The 19,186-nt window shown below is 44.5% G+C and overlaps 1 protein-coding gene across 6 annotated transcripts in view; it reads left to right on the top strand.

Moving 5' to 3' along the window:
* The first annotated feature begins 322 nt into the window (after positions 1 to 322).
* Positions 323 to 19,186, top strand: part of MYB (MYB proto-oncogene, transcription factor) — a 28,638-nt gene continuing 9,774 nt past the window's right edge. The window contains exons 1-15 of one of the 6 annotated variants that reach the window (XM_061474866.1): positions 377 to 546; positions 4,270 to 4,387; positions 5,975 to 6,046; positions 6,636 to 6,728; positions 7,123 to 7,343; positions 8,862 to 9,096; positions 9,900 to 9,980; positions 10,378 to 10,482; positions 11,825 to 12,082; positions 13,342 to 13,497; positions 15,055 to 15,197; positions 15,585 to 15,699; positions 15,785 to 15,910; positions 16,590 to 16,700; positions 17,342 to 17,449. In XM_061474866.1, coding sequence (XP_061330850.1) covers positions 524 to 546; positions 4,270 to 4,387; positions 5,975 to 6,046; positions 6,636 to 6,728; positions 7,123 to 7,343; positions 8,862 to 9,096; positions 9,900 to 9,980; positions 10,378 to 10,482; positions 11,825 to 12,082; positions 13,342 to 13,497; positions 15,055 to 15,197; positions 15,585 to 15,699; positions 15,785 to 15,910; positions 16,590 to 16,700; positions 17,342 to 17,449 — 1,965 coding nt within the window. In that variant the 5' untranslated portion in view covers positions 377 to 523. Of the gene's footprint in view, positions 547 to 3,388; positions 4,388 to 5,974; positions 6,047 to 6,635; positions 6,729 to 7,122; positions 7,344 to 8,861; positions 9,097 to 9,899; positions 9,981 to 10,377; positions 10,483 to 11,824; positions 12,083 to 13,341; positions 13,498 to 15,054; positions 15,198 to 15,584; positions 15,700 to 15,784; positions 15,911 to 16,589; positions 16,701 to 17,341; positions 17,450 to 19,186 lie in introns of those variants that run through there. The other 5 variants (XM_061474871.1, XM_061474865.1, XM_061474870.1 and 2 more) reach the window with 5 other exon arrangements.

Below are 19,186 nucleotides of genomic sequence, written 5' to 3'. Positions count from 1 at the left end.
TCCCCACCCGCCGTGCACAGTGTATATGAGAGGGGGTGAACAAGGGCAAGATCTGCCCCCGTCCCGACGGCGTCCTCGATGAACGCCTCACCCCGCGGGGATGGGCGCTGCAGCCGCGCCGTCGAGGGGCCGCATCTTGGGGGCGGTGCGGAGCTAGCGCGGGGGGAGTCCCGCCGGGGCAGGGCGTGGCGTGGCGCTGCGGGAGGACCCCGTCGGGAGCGGCGGCCCGGTCCGCCCGCCCCGCGCCCCGCCGCCGCGGCACGGTCCCGCCGCGCGGCGCCAGGCGCCTGCGCACTGCAGGGGCGCCAGATTTGGCGGGAGGGGGAGTGTCCAAGGGCCCTTTGTTTGATGGCATCTCTGTTTACAGAGTTTATTCTTTAATCTCAACCTGTTTCCTCCTCCTCCTCCCGCGGCTCCTCGGCACTCCCGTGCGCGGCGGCGGAGCGCCTGGGCGCAGCCCGGCAGCAGGACGCAGCGGCGGGAGCGGGCTCCCCGTCCTCCTCTCCCAGCGGCCGGTGCGAGGATGGCTCGGAGACCCCGGCACAGGTAAACCCGCTGTCTGCGGGAGGGGGCGGCCGGTCCCGCTCCGCTCTGCGCCTGTCAGACGGTGCGCGGGAGAGGGAAGGCAGCAGAGGGAGAAGGGCTTCCCCGGCGGGCGGGGAGACGGACGGGCAGTACTCCGTCCTCCGCTCACCTGGGCTACTCCGCCTCCGGCCCCAAAGCGGAACGCGAAGCTCCCCCTCCTCCGAGGTGCCGGGGGTGCGGCACCCCAGAGGGATGAGCCGCAGACCCACCACCTGACGGGGCTCCCGGGCCAGGCGCCGCACGCCCGCCGGCCATCGTGGCGGGGCCGGGGCTCGCTGCCTGCGGGGGCCAACGCGGAGACCGGTGAGCTGCGCTGCCCGCAGCTGCACGGCAGGACAATGTCGGGCTGGCCCGCCAGCGGCAGGTAGAGCGTCCCGTCTCATTCATTCATTTTCATTCATTCATTTATTCATTCATTCATTTAATCTAGGAGGGGTGGGATGGCAGGTGGGCGGCGGGGGCTGGGCTCGCTCCCTCGTCTGCCTTTTCACCTTCACCGATCCTTGCAGCGGCGGTGCGTTCGCCCTTGGGAGCGGGGCTCTCCCCGGAGGGGTAGTTGCGCCCTGCCCTGCTGGGCTTTGTACCGCACACGCTGTTCGGCACATGCCGGAGCGCGGCGGCCTTGGCTGGCAGCGGCGGGGAACTCCGGGCTCGACGGGGCGCTCGGCCGTAGCTGTCACCCATGCCCGCCCGCCCGCTGCGCTCCCTGGCGAGGACGATCCGCCCCGCGCTCTGTTGCGCCGCGCCAGGGTCCGGGGCCGGCGAGCGGACAGAACGGGACGGGGTGGGCAGGACTGGACGGGACCACGCGTCAGTGCTGCGTGGCCGCGTCCGTGCCGCCGCTGCCGGGCGGGCTCACAGAGCGGGGTTGTTGTCTAATTAGCTGGGGAGTGTGAGTCGGACACGTGGAGGCTTTTTTCTCTTTCCCTTTGCAGCCCAGCACCCTGCCCTCTTCCCCTCCCCTTTCCCTGGGCTGTGACAGAGGAGAAGGCGGCAGCCCTGCCTTTTCCTCCCAGGCTGCCGGCGCCGTCCGGCGGGACTGGGGTCTCTCGGGGACTCACTTTAAGGAAGAGGGGCTTGCGCTGCGGGAGGAGGCGGCGGGTCACTGGGCGAGCTCCGGGCTGTACTTGCAGTGTCATAGCGGGGCCGTGTCTGCGTCTGTCGGTGAATCACCCGCCCCGTCTCTCCCGAGACAGAGAGGGACGAGAGCGGGACAGCCGCCGCCTGCCTCGCGGGCGCCTCCCGCCGGGACGCGGCGCTCGCCGCCCCGGGCTCGGCCGGCAGCCCTGCCGCGGCGGGTGTCCTACTGCCCCGCGGAGACGGCGCGGAGCGGGGCCGTCTCGGCGGGCGCGGGCTCTGCCGCGGGAGCGGGCTGTGCCCCGCGGGGATGGTGCCCGAATTCCTCAATCACGGTAGCAGCAGCGAGTCATTTCCTCTCCACCCCATTTTTTTCCCCTTCTCTCTCTCTTCTGTTTCTTTCCTTTCTCAGTGTATCGTTGCACAAGTCGGTTGCCCGGGCGAACGCTCAAAGCTGCTGCCTGGGCAGCGCTGAAGCGGCTTCAGAAAGGCGGGCATAGGGCTGCAACTCACTGCCCCGGCTGTGCCGTGCCCAGTCGAGCCGAGCCGTGCCGGTTGGGGGGAGGCTTCTGGGCTGTGGCCGAAGGTGTAAACTAAAAAATTCTGGAGCAGCGTTGAAGGCCCTGTTGGCTAAAGCAGCCACCGAAACCCCAGAGCCCTTTTCTCCTGCTGGAGGGCACCAGTAATACAGCGGGGGTTTTGCTCAGTTCTGCCGTGCCAGCGGGGCCCCGGTTGTTTAAATAAACCGGTTACATGACTAGCACCGCACTAGTCATTTTAACCTGTTCGGCGCTGAGGCCCGGCTGCCGTTGCGGGGCGGCGTTTCGGCGCGGCGCCTGCAACACTCGGCCGCGCAGTCACCGCTGGATGCCTACCTGGTGTTTACTCTCTGCGAAACTCATTTTCAAAGTGATACTTGGAAATCGAGCCACAAAACTTCCTTTGGCATGTGAGCAGTCGCACAGCTGTCTCTACGTATCACTTAGAAAAGTGAATCTCCTCCGAGCGGCGGCGGTGGCGGCGGCCGGGGAAGGAGCCGACTCCCTGGCAGCTGGAACGTGCGAGCTTCGGGAAGGTCCCGCTGCAGGCGAGGGGTGTGCGCTCGCCCTGGTGTACTCAGCGGGAGCCTCACCTGGTGCTTCCCCTAAAGGGAGGTGTGGGCCGGGGGGTTAGGGAGTGAGCCGTGGGACCTGGCAGGCTGTGAGGGCAGGGCAGCGTGGAGCAAGCAGAGGGCGAGTAGGTCGGTGAGTCTTGGGGTCCACCCGTCAGAGGCTTGGGAAAGGCCACATGCATCACGGCAGGCTGTGGAAAGCTTCTTGCATGTAGCAGTTTTCATGGCGCGTGTCACAGGCCAGAGAACGGGGTTGAAGATGTGTGGTGTGATTACCCTGGCGTACTTAAAAAGCATGTATGCTTAACAGTTTGCATTCTGGAGGTGTGTCTGTCTTGACTAACAGTCAGCCACACTGCAGCTTAATTTAAAAAGTGATCTCCTGAAAACAAGCTAACGGCATAAACCTGATTATGACAAAATAACTTTATTTTAATGTCTTAGTCACGCCTTGCCATACCACAGCATACCGTGCCATCAGATACATCACAGTTTTTAGTCTTGTAGCATGACTTTCTAGCGCTTGTGGTTATCATCTCTTAGCTGAAGGGTCAGAACTGCTGTTCATATCTTAAAAGCTGGAAATGAAATACTGCCCACCAGTGTTACAAAACACTCTCTTTTAGTTTTAATGAACTGGGTAGAGCAAGCGTGGTTTGTGAAAGGAGTAGTAAGAGACCTTTCTATCCATAGACAGCCTCTGGGGAAATCCCTTAGTCATGAATTAGGTGAGAAGCAGTGTTTCAAAAACAGTAGGAGGGACTTAGGAATGGAATAGAGGCAATAAAGTCTGAAGTTAGAGAAATGGAAAGTATAAAAGGGTTCAGTCATTCATTTTTTGGTTGCAGGATATTAAATATACTTGTCCTCAGCCCTTGTCTGTACAGACCCATAAATGGCAGGCACATTTTATGTCAGAGCTTACTGCACTTAATGGCTTTACTTAATTATAGAAACTTCTGTCTTTGCATACAGGGTCCATAGCCACATTCTCAAACAAGGTTTTTGTTGGTTAACTTTTTGTATTTAAAAACAGTGTGTTTTATTCAGGAATGATACAACTCCCCGCTCTATTAAACATACAAAAACACTAATGGTTTTCAGAATGCATGGCACGAGTTAAAGGTTTTGAACATGCGCTTGTGTAATGGACACAGCCTCTAGTTCTCTTTATTGACCAAACATTGTATTTTAATTTGAAACCTTCATTGGCTGAAAGTTTGCCAAATGTGTAACTCACCACTGATCTAACATTAAGAGCAGGTCTAAACATGCACAGTAATACGAAGGTTGCCAGCCCTTTGCTCGTATCTGTGGATACCAAAAACAGCAGAACCAGTTCAGAATACTAGAACAACAGAATGCAGAACAAAATCTTGTTGTGCAAGTTTTAAAACTTTTATCTGTGTAACCTTTGTAAGGATTGTAGTGGGGTTTTTTGTGCTTTGTAGTTAAGTAGCTCTAGTCCTCATGTTCCACTGTGTTTCCTTCTGCAGTATATATAGTAGCGATGATGATGATGAAGATGTTGAGATGTATGATCACGATTATGATGGTCTGCTTCCTAAGACTGGAAAACGTCACTTAGGAAAAACCAGGTGGACCCGCGAAGAGGTAAATCCAAGTTCAGTCACCACCTGCATGTGAAAAGATGGAGAGAGCATGCATCACGTTCTTCTCTGAGTTGCTTACCTGCAAACAAACTTCAGTGACAGACCCATGTGTAAGAATGAGGACAATACTTTTGGCCCATTAGCTGTGTTCAGTGTTTTGTTTATTTGTGAGGATCATTCTTACCTTTAATAAAATGTATAAGTGCCATTTTTTTTATGTTCACCAAGGTCTACGTTACAGGTATGCAAGTCTGTGTAATCCCTGTTGGAGAAACAGATTCAGGGTCATCTGCAGCAGTGCTTGATTGTTACTGCTGCCTCTTTTTGTTTGAAAACGGTTGCTATGTGAGAACTGACGTATGTTCACTGTCCCACAGCAGCAAACAACTGTGGCAGAAACTGCTTCAGTCCTTTTGTGCCATTTGAAATTTGCACTTTAATTGCAGCATTATGATTTGGATTGGAACTAAATTAAAAGCTGGAAGAAAGAAATCTAGCAGTGCCAAAATTGAGCATTCAAGATATATTTGCTTTTGAAGGTCAGAATGTGCTTAGTTATAATACCCTTGTGCTGACTTACCAGGTAAATTGTGGTATCAACCTCCTTTGCCAGGTAGATATCCTGTAGCCATTTAAATGGTTCAAGTTTATTGTGAAACACATTAATACAGTTCTTGAGTTCTGTTTTGACTTTCTCCTCTCTAACAATGTATAATGATATGTAAACAGTGGCAGGTGACCTCTTGCAAGGATTTTTTGGTTTGTTTTTTTTAATCATAGTCTACTCTCAGAGAGGTGGATGTGGTTGTGATGTGGCCTGGGAGGAAGGGATAGTCATGGAGCCCAATGGCCACTGTCTTGTCACATGAGCTGGGTATGGGGGGCCTGTGATCAGGGAAGGGGGTGATTGCTCCTCTCTTCTGATGGGGCAGTTCTTGCTTGTTTTATACTGTATCAGTCTTTCCCAGCACAAGATTGGTTTTGTCATTAGAGTCTGTATTTCTGGACTTGTCATTAAAAATTGCTATTGCAGGTGCACACAACTCCCTCACAGTGATCAGGAGCAAAAAAATGCAATTAGTTTTATTGTGCATTCATTATACATAGATAGACAATGAGCTAATTACTGGAACTCCTATTACTTTCAAGACATGTAAAGCTTAAGTCTGTGATTTTCAGAGGTCCCAGGATGGCTAGGTGCCTGAGTGTTACTGAATTTAATTGTAATTCTGATGCCTGGCATCTAAACATCCATGCCCTCCTGTAAATCCAGTACAAGAGTAACAGTTACATTGCTTTGAGCAGTAAAACAGACATGTAGAAATGCGAGTCATGAAAGAGCCCGGAAGTCAGTCTTTCTCCTGCAGCACAGGAAGGGACCTACCAAAATCCACAGTCATAGAAAAAAAATCTTGATTTAGGCAATTCAAAGTGTGAGAAGACTACAGACCATGTCCCCTTACACTCAGGAATCAGAAATAGCTGCGAAAATATCTAGAAGGACAAAATTTTTATTTTTAAGTATTTAATTTGCATTATGAGAGATTGCAATATTGATTATATTCGGGTTTTATTTTTAATGATTCAGGATGAGAAATTGAAGAAACTGGTGGAGCAGAATGGCACAGAAGACTGGAAAGTCATTGCCAATTTCCTTCCTGTAAGTGGATTTTGCTTTCTGTTTCCAGTTCTAGTGACAACTCTTTATCAGAGGTTTCCAAGTAAGGGAAAGAGGAGTGATAGCTCTATAGTTACAGTTTAGTGGGAGATACAAAACCTCCACAGATGGATAGCTCAGATGTTTAGTTAGAATGCTGTGGAAACCCTGAACTTCAATTTCCTTTCACTTCTCAGAAAAGGTTGGAAAAAATCAAACAAGCAAAAGTAGGGGGTGGCAGAGTGTTTCACAGTAGAAGCTTCTTAATGTAACACTGAAACAAAATGTCTCAGCGCAGAGAAATAAATTGCTTTGGTGAATTGCAAGTATGCTTTAGAAGATAATTTCTTTTTGAACACTTTGGCTGTTGTAGAAATACTGCATGTGAAAGCACAACAGCTACTGTGCAGAAGGCAAAGATTCAGTATTGATAGTTGAGCACCTTTTCACACCTGTATCACTCCATGTGTTTTAGTAGTCATAGTTGGCAGTGAAGTATGTCAGGAACAAATGTACCTAGGTGGGAGTGTTATCACTCTGTGTTCATCTTATCTAAAGAATGGTCTACTTTGCATATTTTCCATTTCTCTAGAATCGGACAGATGTGCAGTGCCAGCACCGATGGCAGAAGGTGCTAAACCCAGAACTTATTAAAGGCCCATGGACTAAAGAGGAGGATCAAAGGGTAATCAGTTTTCCTTTCTGTCTGATTATGACTCACTAGTGAATTTTATGTGTTGGGGCAAACTTCTAGAGACTTTGGTGGTCTCAACACTAATAGAGCCAGAGGGAGACCAATCCTATCAATATCAATGTAGTGCTAAGTTTTCCACACAAATTAATTAATGCTGCTTTACAGCACTGTAATGTAGGGTTGCAATTTAGAAATGCCTTAACTATTACCAGATTTTTCCTTTCAGGTAAAAGTATGAATGGGAAGTGGGGAACCTTAATTGTGTGTTAGTTTTACTGTGGCAATTTTGAGAAATGTTGTTGAAAATATTGCTCCACCACAGAAAAGAATCATTGATTCATTTTGCATCGTTAAATACCAGCAGTTTTTATGTCCTTCTCTGAAGGTAATTGAACTCGTGCAGAAATACGGTCCAAAGCGCTGGTCTGTCATTGCTAAGCATTTGAAAGGAAGGATTGGAAAACAGTGCAGGGAGAGGTGGCACAACCATTTGAATCCAGAAGTGAAGAAAACCTCCTGGACAGAAGAGGAAGATAGAATTATTTACCAGGCACACAAGAGGCTGGGAAACAGATGGGCAGAAATCGCAAAGTTGCTGCCTGGACGGTAATGACATACACCTTTAGCTCTTAAAGTGTTAAAAAGGAAAAAGCTGCAGGTCTGAGCAGTCCGTTTCAGTTGCCTCAGGCCGCACTTTATAAGTTGGAAAATTGTGGAATCAAAACCTGGAAAGCCAGTGACATCGGTGTGGTTTTTCTCAGTGGGGAACTGTGCTGTTTGGTCGGTACGTGGAACAGTACACTATTTTGGCATGCTTTTAATATTTGCGATAGGTAAAAAAAAGAGCTAGCAAGTAGAGCAAGACCATAAGAATTTCCTAAATGTCTGTGTGTCTTATTTGTGCTTGCAGTAACTATCAAAATTTAGATTGATTTAACTGGCAAGGATCAGGCTCTGGTAGTGGAATGTAATTTACATTCGGCTAAAGGTATACCTCTAACATGAAATCCAGTCTGTTTATTCAAAATAATTTAAGAGAAGGCTGCTTCAGCATTTGCAATTGCTCCTGAATCATCCAGATGATTTTGGCCTGTTCAAAATCCATGAGTAAAACAGGAGAAACTGACTTCCTCGAACTTTGGTCCTGGAAGTATTCATCTTATTGAAAGCTTATGCACAGCTTGCATATAATTTCAGAGTGTCAGTGTCTTATTCACTCTGTAGTAAAAGTGACTCAACATAAAGTGTAGTCAAGCAAATAATGTAAGCAAGGGGCAGGTTTCCTTTCCCATTTTTATTCCTGATATTCGGTGAAACATTGTCAAGGCCTAAATATAATGCTGAGATTGCGATAGTCTTTTAAGCGGGCATTCCCTAGGCTGCTTGCACCTTCTAGAAGAAAAGAAGAAAGGAATTACCCTCTGGAAGGTTTCTTTGTAGCTTCCACTTATCACAGATACCACTTTTGATGATACTGTGTGGCGATGATGTTTTTCAAATAGCTGTTTCCAAGCTCACTCTTAAAATCTCATAGACTGAATAAGTTTGCTTTTTCTCACTCATGTATATGAGAATTTGAATCTCAGTTTTTCTGAAGCTATGAAAAATCCCAACAGCTTTGTTTACTGAATTTGTGTGTATAGCACAATGTTGTCATTGTCTAGGTGACCAGTTGGAAAGTTGCTTGGAAGTCAGTCTTTTCACAGCTGTTCTCCACATTCTTTTTTTCCAGTAATGAGATAGAATAAAACTCCACTCTAATATTAAGGCTTAGGAAGATGATGTTGGCAGTCTTTTAGGGTAGCCTCAAGGGGATGTTAGCCTTTGCTGTCACTTTACCTCATGGGAATGAGGTGAAGCTGGAGTTATTAATTTCTTACAGTTTGAGGACCTAAGGCTTAGGGATTGTTTTAAAAAGTACATAAACAAACCATTTTTCTTTTTCCCTACCTTTTATACTGAGCATCTTTGAGAAGTCTTGAGTAACATTTGTAAAGGTAGGGGCAGGAAGAAGGTCAAAGACTAGCTCAAGGTTTAAACAGAAATGCCAACAGCAGCTTCCTGCCTAATAATCTGTTAGAATTGCAAATACTCATTTTTAAAACACATGAATTTCTGTTGCAGAACTGATAATGCTATCAAGAACCACTGGAATTCCACCATGCGCCGCAAGGTTGAGCAGGAGGGCTACCTGCAGGAGTCCTCCAAAGCCTGTCACTCCTCAGCAGCCACTGGCTTTCAGAAGAACAACCACTTGATGGCCTTTGCTCACAACCCACCTTCTACACAGCTGCCAGTTGCTGGCCAGCCAGCGCTGAGCAATGACTACCCCTACTACCACATTTCTGAGCCACAAAATGTAAGCTCCTGAAATTGTTTATGTCTGTGGGGGTTATTTTGCTTTGTTCAATTTAGCCATACCTGTTTTCAGGAAGCATGAAGGATTTTCTCCCAGTTTTGGTGGACTTGTACGTGTTTGATGTCAGGTGAGGTCTTTGACTTCATTCAGTGGTAAAAATACGTGCATTTCAAATTGATTGCAGGCATTCAGGTGATGGAATCAGGTTCAGCTTTTTCAACGTCTCATAGGCAGTGAAAATGTTCCTACTACTGTTTCTTGTACTGGTGAATATTAGATTTCTTGAAAATCAGTTGAATCTGGTTAATTTTGTGTTCTGTCTCAAAATCTCTGATGTTCCCTTTAGTAGTATTCTGTTTGGGGGTTGCCTGTTGGAACCAAATAAACAAGTATTGGTTTTAATCTGATTTCTTTTCTATTAATGATTAATAATGAAACGGGCTGCTACTTCGGACAGCTCCATTGAAGACTTTTACATGATAAAAATTGCATCTTTTGCATTTTCACTTCAATTTAGAAAAATCTTACAAGTGTATCTATAAATTACTCTTCTTTTTCAGGAAGGGTGGATATTTCATATATGAATTTTCTTTCTTCCTCCGTAATGCTCACTGTCATATTCCTAAAAAAACTGTTTTCTTGTAAACATTTTTTGGAGTGGGGGGCTTTTTTTTGCTATTTTGTTTCCATAGATTATAAATATTAAGGATCTAAAATCAAAGTATGTTTAACACAAATTCATAATGCCGGGAGGCAATATGATAGAAATAATAACTTTTAGTGTCTTTTGCTTTTCGGCCTAGGTCCCTGGTCAGATCCCATATCCAGTAGCACTGCACGTAAATATTGTCAATGTTCCTCAGCCAGCTGCTGCAGCTATTCAGGTAGATAACTTGTACCTCACTTCACAAGTCAATTTGTTAAACATTTGCTAAGTCAAAATGCAGACATTGTACATTAAGGAGACATTTTAATGTAACAAGTGTGATGAAAGAAAATGGGGAAGGTGGGGGAGTTCTAACATGGCTAATAATTGCTTCTTCTGAAGTGGATTTAAAACACAGTAGTTGACATCTGGTGCGAATGCTTTCACTTTCTCCATTTCAAATGTCTATACTGAAATTCGGCAGGGACTTTGGTAGTGGAAAGCACAATTGAAGTTTGTTTCATCTTTGAGTCTAATTTGGCTATTATAACCACAGGACGGCAAGCCATAAGCATTTTAGTTGCTACATCCTAGCAGACCTTTATCTTTTCTTTTCCCTTAACTCTTAATTTCAGAGACACTATAATGATGAAGACCCTGAGAAAGAAAAACGAATAAAGGAATTAGAGTTGCTACTAATGTCGACTGAGAATGAACTGAAAGGGCAGCAGGCATTACCAGTAAGATTGTCACTGTGTGCTTGGATGGAGGGATAGCAGCATTACCCCAGTGCTTGTCTTTTTAACTTTTTACTCCCCATCTGCCTTCAATACTAATCAAGGCTCTATATTTCAGTTTTTAAAGGATGAAACATAGCACATATAATCTATATTTGCTTTGTAAATTATTTAACTGGAAAAAAAAGCAAACAATTCACAGGTATTTTACTTCACAAAGTAGGTGCAGGGCTGGGCTCTGTAATGTGGTGTGATACTGGAAACATGAGGATTGTACAAAAATAAAAGATTCCACAGATCTGAAATCAATGGGATCTGCATTTCAGAATGTGTGCAATGGTTCATGCAATGAAAATGTAGTGCCTGTGTATTAGATTCTCCTTCTCTATTGTACTCTTTCCTCCAGCTGTGTAAGCTTTGTAAGCTTCAGACTTGATGCATGTTTGACAGTTTGTTTTACTTCTCCCAGTAATGTTAGATTATTCATAACTGCATGTGCAGAGCAATTGCTGGCTATTACTGAAGTCTCACACTTGGTTGTATATGCTACTGGATGTTAACTTGTGAAAATGCTTATGTAATGACTTAACACCATCACCAAAGCCAAGAATCCCAAAATTGTTTTTGAAGATAGGTGATAGCCAGCAGATTCTTTTTTTTGTTCGTTTATTTTTTGGTTGTTTTTTTTGGTAGTATTTAAATTAAAAGTAAAAAAAAATTGCATGCATGATACGTTAGTTTGGCCACTTTTTAACTTTAGTTAATGTTTTGCAATTTCTTCTGTTGCATGATCACACTGGAAAGAAACTTCTGTTAATTTGTTCTTCTGCTTTCCTAACCATGTTGATTTGACAGCCTCTTCATTGCATTGGTGTAAGCTGTAGCATTAGACAGGGATAGAAGAAGAAAAGGAGATAAGCAAACAAAAGCAACTCTAACTCTCAAACCTTTTAGCCTTCTACAGCGCTGAGCGCTCAGTAGGGAAATCCTGCCGTTTCTTGCTTCTCACAGAAAATGACTTGCAGACACTTTGAGCTTTTGGAGTAATACAGAATGAGTTGATTATGTGTTAGTAATGAGATACGCTTATAATCCTGGAAGTAAATTATGAGGTAACTTTGGGATAACAAATACAATGCTGATATTACTTAAAACGAGATCTTGCACTGATGAAAGGAAACATCTTGACAATTGTTTCATAGGCATAAGCTTTTAGATGATGATGCAACTACTTTTATCTTTCCTCCAGTGGCATCTGACACCTTGTGCAATTTCATTGCTAAGTTCCTTATGCCTTCCCCCCCCCTCCCCCCCTTTTCTTTTTTGTTTTTCCTTCTTCCTTTAGACACAGAACCACACATCAAACTACCCCGGCTGGCACAGCACCACAGTTGCTGACAGTACCAGGAGCAGTGGTGACAATGCACCTGTTTCCTGTTTGGGGGAACATCACCACTGTACTCCATCTCCACCAGTGGATCATGGTTGCCTACCTGAGGAAAGTGCATCCCCTGCACGGTGCATGATTGTTCACCAGAGCAACATCCTGGATAATGTTAAGAATCTCTTAGAATTTGCAGAAACACTCCAGTTAATAGACTCCGTAAGTAGACTTGCTGCCTCAGGTGGATTTGTGCGTGGTCAAGGAGTAAGGGGAGAGGACCTGGGACTGTCCTAAATGTGTTTCGGTTTTTTTTCTGAGTAGCTTCTAATTGCCACAGGATCTGAAGCTTAGCTTCTAACATAACAAAATGTGGCTGCTCCTAAATGAAGCCCTCAAGTGTGGTTGCCTATGCTTTTTGTGGGTGTCTCCCTTTCCTGCTATGTCTCTGTATGGGAATGTGATTTTTAGCAAACTGCACAATAGGAACTTGAAACAATCTCTTGATATTGAGTCTCCTTAAAATGAAATCAGAGACACCATGAAAAATTTTAAACAATTAAATAATACTTACAGTTGAAATGACATATGCCATAGATTTATGTGTGGTTGCTTGTGTCCACAGCATTATCTAGAAGTTTTTGTTGTAGCTTCAATGGCTGCTTCTCAGAGTTTAAGGAGCTTGCCCTGGCATATGTGAAGGACTAGAAACATGGATTTTAAATGCCAAGTGGCTGACTAACATTGACATAGGCCTTTTCTCATGGTGGTCTTTGGGATACTAGATGCAACAGAAGTGGCACGTTGAAAGGTTTGTTGGTGGCACCCTTCTTCAGCAGAAGCAGAGGTATCTGCTTTATGCAGCATCACATCCCAATTAGCACACTCAGAGCAAGCATGCGGTCTAGGAGGAGAACAGTCTTGATTTAGAGCCCAAGGCATACATTTTTTGGTAGCAAAAGGCACTGTCTTCATAACAAGCAGAAAACCCTGCTCATGTAGATAGTAAGGACATAATTTGACTCACTGTTTCTTTAATGACTCAGTTGCCAGCAACACTGCTAGGCTGTTTGACAGTTTGATGTGATCAGAGTATATATTGAAAGCACAAATAGGCCTTCACAGTGTTACTACTCAAATAAACAGGGTCAAGCTGAACCGGACTGGGAAAGATTTTGTTGTTGTTGGTTACAGGCATATCCTAGCACTATATTTTCATGAGGTGGCACTATACACTGTCTTATAGCTCCGTGCCTCCCACGTTGTTTCAGGATCCTTCATCATGGGGTGATCTCAGCAGTTTTGAATTCTTTGAAGACACAGACACTTCGGCTAGCAAAGCTCCCTCAGGCAAAGTTGTGCAGCTTCAGCAAAGAAGGGCCAGTGCTTGTAGACCTCAAGGACACCCCATCACAAACTTGAGCAAAATCATGTCGAGTCAGGGCTCTCCTGGCTCACCAAAGTCCTTATCTGCCTCACAGGGCAGTGCGGCTCCATGGGTCCTTCTTCGCAAAAGGAGAGGGCACTCCGGCCCCTTAGCCAGTGGGCACAGTAGCACCTTGGTCCTAGCTGACGTCAGCAGCTCAACTCCTCCTAAGCGCTCCCCTGTCAAAAGCCTGCCCTTCTCTCCCTCGCAGGTAGATCAAGACTTCTGCACAGATGTTACTAATTCTCAAAAGTCACCCCAGCCTTAACAATTTAGAAACTAATCCTTTGGAACAAATGACTAATTGCTGTTGCACTTGTTGATTTCACTCCATGTTTGAATCTTCTCACTGCTCTTAGTCCTCATTGCTGACGTTAGATCGTCAGCAAGCTAACTGTTGATTCTCTTTTAATTTAGTCTGGAGGGCTTGGATTGTTTTGGGGTTTTGGGTTGCTTGGTTTTTATTTGGATCATTTTTGTAGGGGAATATGATTTGCTTGCTTTGCTGTTGCTGTTAACTCCTTCACCTACTAGAGTTTAACATTTCTGATCATTTGTAATACTTTCCATCTCTGTCCACTTACAGTATGATTCATTGACCTAGAAAACCCCAAACTGCATTTAAATAGCATTCAGGTTGTGAGACAAACTGACAACCACCAGAAAATTCAAATCATGGCTTGCCGTCCTCAACCCAGGCCACATGGGGTGGAGCGAATAGGAATGAGGAGGAAAATGGCCTGTTAAAATCGCCTGGCATGCACTTCCAAATTCCTGTGGATGGTTGCTTTGTTTCACAGCTGTAGCACTATTTGAAAGTGTTTGGGGTTTTTTGTTTGTCTGTTTATGGTGGTTTTGCCTTGGTTTGGCTTTAGTCCTTGCAGTCAGAGAAACACTATTTCATGAAGGATAGTAAAAGATTGCATTGTAATTATCTCCCACTGTATCTCCCATTACCTATGAGGTATTTTAATCAGATACCATTTATCCAGTGAAGTCCGTATTTTCTTACATATTTTTATAAAGTGTTTTTTAATCCAATGCAAGTTGAGTCTAGAAGGGAATACGGTGAATTGTTCTCATAATAAAGAATACCACTACGCTCACAGATTTTTACACACTAGAAATGGAAAAATTTTTTTAGGCTACTGAATAGAACATATAAAAAAGCAATTTTCTCCAGACTAATAATGCCACCTTCTTTTCAGGCTGTTGTTCCATTCCAAAACAATCCATGCAGCCATCACAGGTGGCAGTTTTCATTTTATGCTGTGAAAATGGAGGACTTTGTTTTGATAGAGATGATAGGAATTTTTTTTCCTTTCATAAACACTTTATTTACTGCCTTAAAAGCATGTAGATTCCTCTGTGAATGTTTATGTGGGTTTATTCCTGAGACATCCCATACTCATTTTCACCCAGTTCATACTTGGGCTCAGTGCTCTTAATATTAATTAATATTTATTTGTAGAAAATCCAAATCAGGCTGTTAAGATTTGGCTCCTAAAGTGGTGGAGAGTGTTTCTCTTTGCACTTTTTGGCCATTTTCTTTGTAACTTCCCTGTCTAGAAGTGCTCGTTTTGGCTTCCTGAGTGCTCCAGCCAAACTGTTGAGTATTGTTTCGCCATGTAGCCAGGTACCCCCCATCACTTATGTCAACCATAAGGAAATAATTTCTTTTTCTTTTGTTCAGTAACATCAACGTAAGAAGTCAAGTCAACCTTGTAATATGCATGTTCCTGTTGATTTTTCCTTTCCCTGCCTGCAGTTCTTAAACACCTCATCCAACCACGAAAATGTGAACCTGGACAACCCTGCGCTAACATCCACGCCAGTGTGTGGCCATAAGATGGCTGTCACCACGCCGTTCCAGAGGGACCAGACTTTCAAAGCTCAGAAGGAAAATCATGTGTAAGTCTGTTATCACATTGTCTTGTCGGATTCACGAGGGTTCGTTTCTTCAGGTTTGTACACAACCAGAGTGCTTGGTTGCTGTATGCTTCCTGCAGAGTTGTTTGCTAACACATGCTGATTTTTCTAAGTTCGGAGAAAAACTTCCACTTTATAACTGTGGAGGTAGGTTATTAATACAGAACAACTGTGCACTCAGCAGTTCTTTAAATAAAGCCATTTCACCTTACCACAGTTAAATGGATGTTCTGCTGGAAAAGCAAAATAGGGTTGCAGGAAAATATTTATCCAAGTCTTAAAACAGCTACTGTGTGTATGCACCTATTTCTATAAAGAGGTAATATTCTCAAACATGTTCCTTTAAAGTTTTTCTCCCTCTTTTTAAAGTTTCAGAACTCCAGCAATCAAGAGGTCGATATTAGAGAGCTCTCCAAGAACACCCACTCCATTCAAAAATGCACTTGCAGCTCAAGAAATCAAATATGGTCCTTTGAAGATGCTGGTAAGAAGGAAACAATGATAAAAGGTACTTTGATATTAGTGTAGAGGGATGTTCTGGGACTTGGTATAACGTTTCTTCCTTTCAGCCTCAAACTCCGACTCATCTTGTAGAAGATCTGCAGGACGTTATCAAGCAGGAGTCAGAGGAATCTGCAATAGTGGCTGGGCTACATGAAAGCGGACCCCCTTTGCTGAAGAAAATCAAACAAGAGGTAAATCTCAAACTACCTGAGGCAATTTAATTCAGCACTCTTTGCTGAGAAACTTATACCAATACCTTTTCTGTTAAATAGCTGTGTCTGTTTTTCTTTCATGTGAGCCCCAAGATCTTAGTGTCAGTTCTATATAGTATACTAGTCATGCCTAATTCATCTCCCATTGATTTCCATAGAAGTCTTTTTGCTGTTTCCAGCAGGGGTTTGCTTGGTCCGTTCTAATATAGTTTTCGTTTGAAACTTAAAAAGAAAAAATTAGATAGGAATTTGGACTGAATCTTTCTAATATTGGTGAAAACTATAGAAGAACCCTACAGGGACCAAGCTCCATGGAGTGACTTAGAAACCTGAACATTTGAGGGCATTGCATTATATTACTTTGTCACTAAAGTTCTAAAAATACATATATTCTCAATCCTTTCCAGGGGATTAAACTCCTGAATACTGACAGAGCACTGAGTGCAAGTATCCAAAGTTTTATTAGGTGGGGATTCTTCTGAGAACCTTGAACTTTTTCTTCTGTGAACAGCGGTGGTGCTTTCAAACACAGTACTATAAACATGTATTATTCAGTGCTGTGAAGAATATTTATTCAATTTATTAAGCAACTGACAGATAAATCACCTTCTGGTCAGTTAGGTACTGGTTTTTATCACAGTGCCTTTCCTGATTTCAGGTGGAGTCTCCAACCGATAAAGCTGGAAATTTTTTCTGCTCAAGTCACTGGGAAGGAGAAAACCTGAACACTCAGCTCTTCACACATGCATCCACTACAGAAGATGTGCCAGTAAGTGCAAGTTTTCACACCACCAACTGATTTTTCTAGTTTACATCGCTGTTCTGTTCTTAAATGCAAAAGAGAAAATATTTTGTATGGAATTCCTCGCAGGTCGGCATTGTTGATTATTCCCGTATCATTTTCCTGTATTAATGACAAGAAGCAAAATCCTATGCACTGATCATGATCACTGTAATGCCTATAGAAGGTAGAAGAAGTTGCAGTCATTGTGCAGCCCACAGTCTTTGTAAAGAGTCTCTGTTTGGAGGATGCCTGCACCTGTGTATAGAAATGACTAGGTCACAGAGATAAAACTGGTAAAAGAAAGAGAGTCTGTTTTGTTTTGTGCAAATGAGACCTTGTGTGAGCACAGTCCCTTTGCTTCGCCAGGGCTGTTCAGTCTTACTGTTATTCTTGCACTTGGGAGTTTTGCTGGATGAAAAACCTTTGCACTTGGCAATGCTCCCGCAAAGCCAAGTCTTAGGGACCCTCTGCTGAGGTCTGCCCCCAGGGCTGAGAGCTCTGTCTGTGACCATGCCCGGTGTATCACCCTCTGCAGTAAGGCTGAGTTTGCTTTTAATATGTTCAAACTCAGGTTGTTCTCCTGAGTGACTGAAAAATATTTGTTTTTTTCTTCTTTTCCTGTTCAGAATCTTCTTACCAGCTCCATTTTAAAGATGCCTGTGGCTGAAGAGGATGGTAGTTTTCACAAAACAGTTGCAGTACCTAGGAACAGACCACTAACTAGTCCTCTGCAGGTAACCATTCTTTGATAAATAATCCCCTTGTATATCAGTATTGCTTTTTCACAGATTGATTTTAAGTGTTGAGTGTGGAAGAATGGTATGTTTAGAAGATGGTGGCTGAGGATCTCACTGTACCTGTGGTGTGTGAGGATGCAAAGGCTACAGCTTTGCCAAGGAGCTAAACAGGGAAACCCCAAGCATGGAGCGTGGTAACTCATCTGGCTCCAGAGCTAAATTGGTAGGACTGAACATTAACGTGGGCCAGAGGCTTTTTCCTATAGACTTGTTGTAGGTAGTCCTGCTGTTTTAGAGAGCAGGAGAGTTGAGTGGCGTGATGGTGGCCAGAGGCTGTCACTGGCCTTGGGGCAAAAGAAGAGGTTCTGGCACTGCCTGGCTGGCCAGCACAGATGGGGCCAGTATTGCTCATCCAGTCAAGCACCAGGATAGCCTTTCCCCTAGTGTGAGCTGAGGTCACACCAGAAATGTGGTTTTAACTGGTGGTCTGAAGGGGCCTCAATCATTCCAGCCAGTTGCACGTTTTGGAATTTCTGAAATGGATTAAATAGGCAAATGTTGCAATGTTAGCCAGATGGGAGGCTGGGTTTTACATACTTATGCTTTTCTCGAGTGTTAACAAATGTATAAATTTGCTGTACTTTAAAATGTGGCTGTTACATAGGGCCTGATCCAAAGGCCACCGAAGCCACTAGCAGCCTCTTTGTTGACTCTTGTGGACTTTAGAAAGTCTTTCTGTCATTCTGTGTGGCTCATAGAAAGTCATTCAGAAAATGAAAAGCAATGTAGGTAGTGATTAATTATCCTTCCACCACAACCAGCATTTTTGAGTTAGATGAATAAGTGATTTTGTAGCCTTTCCCTAGCTACAAAAATGGAGCCAAAGTGTCTCATTCCCCAGGGCGAGTCATTGTCAAAAAGGAAATTATAACTCCATAGCTCCTGACTTTCAGACAGGTAGTTCACATAGGTAATCCTTTCTTTCCTTTCTCTTTCCAGAATTTACATTAGGAATTTATTTGCAGTAGGCACGGATGAGTAAAACCAGGTTTTGATTAAGCATCCCTAGCCAGGCATTTTAAAGTAAGATAATAACTTTTAACACATCCCCGTTTGGCACAATTTGCCATGGAGTACGTTTGTATTGTGCACTGCAAAATCATTGATGAAAAGCAGTTTTGGAGGGCAGGGACTGTCTCCCATCTGCACGGGGGTGTCCACAGGGGCCAAAGACTCACACTCCCTTTTGCTCATTTGCTCTTTCTCATGAACCGTATTTCTTAGCTGTCCCATGACTGATGGCTAAGCAGAGGGTTTGAAGATCCACTGCCCTTGGGTTAGGGCAGTTGATTAGGGACTGAATTCAGACCACCTCATGGCAGAGGAGCCCAGGGCTCCAGTTTTGTAGTGGGTTGCTGGAGTTGGTGTCATGTGATGAGGCTCTGGGTCCCCATGTGTTTAGCCCCACTGACTTGCCAGCACTCCAGCACCTGGCCATGTCCCCCACCTAAATGCCAGGCTTCTCTCTGGGTTTAGGTCAACATTTTAAGGTATCTAAACAGAGCATGTTGTACATTGGCCTGTTAGTGGTAGTTGCCGGCACTCTGCCTGTAATAAAAATGAAGCATCTAAGGTGCCCGTAAAATAGGATCTTTTGATCTTTGGCATAACAGTGTTATGTTTCCTGCTATCTAAAAATAATTTCTTTACAAGCTGCTGTAAATGAAAGGGCTT

The sequence above is a fragment of the Pezoporus flaviventris genome, unplaced genomic scaffold (assembly GCF_033815535.1).
Source record: "Pezoporus flaviventris isolate CSIRO_AGI_PZ_B2104156 unplaced genomic scaffold, CSIRO_AGI_Pfla_v1 ptg000081l, whole genome shotgun sequence".
NCBI classification, from domain to species: Eukaryota; Metazoa; Chordata; class Aves; order Psittaciformes; family Psittacidae; genus Pezoporus; species Pezoporus flaviventris.
The sequence above is the reverse complement of the archived record's forward strand: the minus strand, read 5'-3'. Positions and strand labels throughout refer to the sequence as shown.